The 4,843-nt window shown below is 53.8% G+C and overlaps 1 protein-coding gene across 1 annotated transcript; it reads right to left on the reverse strand.

The window, feature by feature from the left end:
* Positions 1-7: 7 nt before the first annotated feature.
* Positions 8-913, reverse strand: LOC113405604 (sphingosine 1-phosphate receptor 4-like; the record flags this gene model as incomplete). Its single annotated transcript, XM_026646823.1, is given in 2 exon segments — positions 8-868; positions 871-913. Coding segments are annotated over 2 exon segments (904 nt in total), but the record flags the coding sequence as incomplete, so codon positions are not given.
* Positions 914-4,843: the final 3,930 nt, after the last annotated feature.

Below are 4,843 nucleotides of genomic sequence, written 5' to 3' on the forward strand. Positions count from 1 at the left end.
GGCTTGCAGGTCTGGGACTCGCAGAAGACGTCGAGGAGCAGCAAGGCGAAGAGCGGGCTCCAGCAGAGAATGAAGGCCCCCAGGATCATCAGGACGGTCTTGAGCAGCCGCAGGGACCTATTGCGGCTGTGGCGGGTGACGGCCTGCTGGGAGCTGGCCCGAACCAGGTGGTAGATAGAGGCGTAGAGGCCGATGATGCCCAGCAGGATCATACTGAACATGACCACGCAGAAGAGGACATAGTTCTTGGAGTAGAGGGGCAGGAGGGTGGAGCAGCTGGGGAAGTCACACAGGCAGTTCCAGCCCAGCAGGGGCAGCATCCCAATGAGGATGGCCAAGGCCCAGCAGGAGACGATGAGACTGCGCAGGCGTAAGGTCTTGCTGGCCTCGTTCTCAGCAATGGGCCTCACCATGGTGCTGTAGCGCTCAATGGCCGTCACCAGCAGGCTGAAGGTGGAGGCGGCCAGGGCGATGAAGAGGACGCCCTCCCGGAGGAACCACAGCTCAGGCGTCAGCTGGAAGGTCCGGCTGCCCGACAGGCAGATGTTGCAGATATAGCCCACCCCGGCCAGCAGGTTGCTCACCATGATATTGGCGATGCAGGAGTAGACCCACCGGCGGGCACGCAGGCTCCTCACGATGGCTATCAGCACCAGCAGGTTCTCCACCACAATGAGGCAGCTAATGGCGATGAAGGCCACCTTGAGGAGGCCCATCCTGTCCTCCTGGGGCCGCCGTCTGCCCAGCTTCCCCGTGTAATTGTAGTGCTGCAGGATGAGGTTGATGTTCTGCCTGGCTGCCAGCTGCAGACAGGAGTCCACGCTGTACAGCAGGCTAACCCTGGCCTCGGGGATGTCAGTTAAGAGAGAGGGAGAGAGGGATCTACTGAATGGCTTAGCCCTGGAGCAGGCATCTTCTGAGGAACCGGCAAGCCCTGAGGAAGAGCAAAGCCCAGAGCTAGAGAAAGCACAAAGACAGGACAGGAGCCGGCCCCGCGTCCAGCCAATGGAGCAGAGGTCAGAGCTGGCACCTCCGTCCAGCAGCCCGGGATTCTGCAAGAGAGTAAACATGAGATGTTTTGAAATGCTCACAGTTGTGTGGGCATGATAGTGAAGGCTTCCTGTTGTGCAGGAGGGTTTCCTTTGTGAGTGAAGGCATCACCGCTGCCTAGTTCAGCTGAAATCATTTCTCAGCAGTGAGGGCTGGGCTAATCTCTGCTGGTTCATTGGTAAATGGGAACACGGGCGGATGGAACATGGATGTAGCAATAGCCCGGCTTTTCTGCTTCTACAGCTGGCTTGATGGTGACTCTAGATCAACAGATCACCAGTTACTAATTCTTAGCCTAAGTGGAAGTCAATTGTAGTTTGCCTGAGTCAAAAACTCAAGACTTGACCCTTTTAATGAATTTAGTCTCCCAACATCCCTGTGAGAGGTCCCCATTTTAAAGAGGGGGAATCTAAACCATGACATGATAATCTGGGTTTGTAAGGGGTGCAGGGTGTATAAAGCAGCAGAAGATCACTTCTCATGCACCAGCCATACAATGGGTATTATAAAGCCGTCAGGGTCAACTCAGCCAGCCATAGCCCAACAATCCAGCTGGTGTCATTGTGCCTGCTGTGGGTATCGCGTGTTGTGGAGCTTGATCCATCCAAGCGGTGACCTCTCTGCACTGAGAGGGGGAGAAAGGAAACCGCTTTATTTATTTATTGGTCACTTTCTCATGGGCATTTGCTGGAGGAATAAGTCACGCTTTATAGGAAGAGTACCTTGATAAATAGTTAATGGAGGGTTAATAGCAGCTTTCATAAAGGGTTAATCAACTGTTATAGATTGTTATAGAGTCCAATAGGTTACTGACAAGCACAGTTTAGAACCATCTTTAACACCTTCTGCAGATGGGCTTATAACTGTCTAGAATACGCATGACTGGCACATGCTTGTAACAGCCATTGATCGTTTCATAGTCCTTTATACATGGAACCCTAATAGAAAGTGTGACTGAGAAAGGGTGCCAAATCCAGGGCAAACCTCCCACACACACAGCCTGCCTGCTTCAGTCATGACGTGGAGGGACCCTCCCGACTCTCGTGTAAGTGGGGAGCTCAGTTTCAATGATCCATTGGTAGTGTGACCTAGTGGATAGGGCAGCAGATTGGGACTCAGGAGATCTGGATTCTATTCCTGACTCTGCTGCTAGCTGAGTTTAGACAAGTTGCTTTCCCTCTTGGTGCCTTACTTTCCCCTTCTGTTAAATGGGGATAATGGGACTGGCCTTTGTAAAGTGCTTTGGGGTCTATGGCAAAAGGAGGTAACTGTTATTATCACTCACTGGCTACTCTGCCGATAATACCACCAAAGAGGCCAACAGTGATGGGGGTCTTTGTGCCTGGCCGCTAGGAAATGGGTGAGAGCCACCCAGGGCATTGAAACAGACCCACACTCGGGCTTAGCAGAGTGGTTGCTGTTTTGTTATTTTTCCGGTTAAGAAAATGGACAAGCGTTGAATGGTTTCATCGCTGTATGATGTGGTAGAAGTTCATTGCCGTGCCTTGAGTGCACGGCTGTGACTACACTGTGTGCCCCAACCACTGAGAACATACCAGTGACCCCACCGATCAAACTCCAAAGCCCCCTCCTGCAAAAGACAGCCCTCCACCTGAGCGAACAGAAAATCTCCCTCAGCTGTAGCAGTGTAGAGCCTATGAAACACAGGTAGGCAGTTCTGATTCTACCCTGTAGAGGGCAGTGGCGCACCAGCCAGACAGAGCCTGTCTGTATGATTATTGAGGGCCCCTTCGTTTGCATTACAGGGCTCCCTCCTCACAGCTCCTTTTGAAGTGAAGCTGAGAGTTCCGCTCTCACAGCCCTGATCCAGGTCCAGAGCAGTTCCCGAGACACCCTGTCACACAAACATGGGCAGCCTTGACGCCCACACGCTTTTCACCCGCTGGATTTGCCCACGATTCAAAATGACACCACTTACCGTGGCACAGAAAAGAACTCGGAGCATCAAACCACCAACCGTAACCAGACCTTCCCCTCTCGCTTCTGGGGCCCAGATCCCCCAGCACCAGCCCCCTACTGGGTGGGATCGGAACTGCCCAACTGCAAGTCATGTGCCCTAGACTGCTAAGGGCTAAGTGGAGATTCTCTCCTTTACTGCAAGCGGGGGAGGAGGAATGTCTGTTGGAAAAAGAGAATCTGAGCTCTACTCCTGCCCAGCTGTGTGTGTGTGAAGAAGATTTCCAACCATCAGAGGAGGGAGGCTCTGGCATAGCCTCCCAGTAGGGTAGTGGGGGCAAACAACCTGACTAGTTTAAAAGTGGAGCTTGATATGTTTTTGAACGGGATTATAGGTAGGGGTCACCTGCAATAATTGGGACTGGGGTCAGTGTCCTTTGTCCTCTGAAAGAGCAGACTGAGTGTGGCTATGCAGCTGGGGGGCCACCAGCCTTCCAGGTGCCCGGGCCCCAGAACCGCCACACCACAGAGCTTTTGAACCAGAAGAGGGTTTAGGGAGCTTCCAGAGGGGCTATATTAAGCCTGGCCTACATTAGAAAATTACGTTGGCTTAACTACGTCGCTCAGAGGTGTGAAAAACGCACAGCTCCGAGTGAAGTAGCTATGCCAGCCTAACCCGCAGTGTAGACAGCCCTAGGTTGGTGGAAGAATTCTTCCACCCACCTAGCTACCATCTCTTGGGGGAGGTGGATTACCTACACTGATGGGAGATCCTCTCTCATCCACATAAGTAGTGTCTACACTGAAGCGCTACAGCAGCACAGCGATAGCATTTCAAGTGTAGACGCGCTCTTAGAGAACTGGTCTGAAATCAACCCGCTGAAACCCAATAAAGCCAAGTAAAAAGTGCTTCATTTGAGAAGGGGGGAAAAAATCGAATGCACAATTACCAAATGGGAAATAACTGTCTAGGTGGTCCTAATGCTGAACAGGCTCTGGGGGTTACAGTGGATCACAAAGAGCAGATGAGTCAACAACGTGATGTGGTTATGAAAAGGGCTGCATATAAGACACAAGAGGAAGTTGTCCCGTTCTGGACACCGCAGTTTAAGAACGATGTGGACAAATTGGAGAATGTCCAGAGGACAGCAACAAAAGTTTAGAAACCCCGACCTATAAGAAAAGGTTAAAAAAAACCTGGGCACGTTTAGTCTTGAGAAAAGACGACTGAGGGGGCAGCTGCTAACAGTCTTCCGATGTTAAAAGTTGTAGGAAGGCCGGTGATCAATTATTCTCCATGTCTGAAGGTAGGACAAGACGTAATGGGCTTAATCTGATTCTGCAGCAAGGGAGATTTAGGTTAGATCGTAAGCAAAGCTTTCTAACGCTAAGGGTAGTTAAGCTCAGGAACAGGGAGGTTGTGGAATCCCCATCATGGGAGGTGATTAAGAACAGGTTGGACAAACCCCTGTCAGGGATGGTCTAGGTTTACTTGGTCCAGGGCCAGCTCTGGCTTTTTTGCCGCCCCAGGCAAAAAAGCCTCCGGCTGGAGCCCCGGGGCGAGGGCGGCGAGCCCCGGCGGGGGCTCCGCTCTCCCCCCGGCGGCCGGGGGGAGGGCGCCGGAGGGGAGGGCGGCCGGAGCCCTGGGAGGAGGGTGGCGAGCCCCGGCGGGGGCTCGGCTCTCCCCCCCCCAGTGGCCAGAGCGCTGGGGGCAGGGCGGCGAGCCCCAGCTGGGGCTCGGCTCTCCCCCCGGCGGCCAGAGCGCCGGGGGCAGGGCGGCGAGCCCGGCTGTGGCCCCGCTCTCCCCGGCAGCCGGAGCACCGTGCCGCCCCCCTCCAGGTGCCGCCCCAAGCACCAGCTTGGTTGCCTGGTGCCT

The sequence above is a fragment of the Terrapene carolina genome, unplaced genomic scaffold, assembly GCF_002925995.2.
Source record: "Terrapene carolina triunguis isolate 2854851 unplaced genomic scaffold, T_m_triunguis-2.0 Scaffold45031, whole genome shotgun sequence".
Lineage (NCBI taxonomy): Eukaryota > Metazoa > Chordata > Testudines > Emydidae > Terrapene > Terrapene triunguis.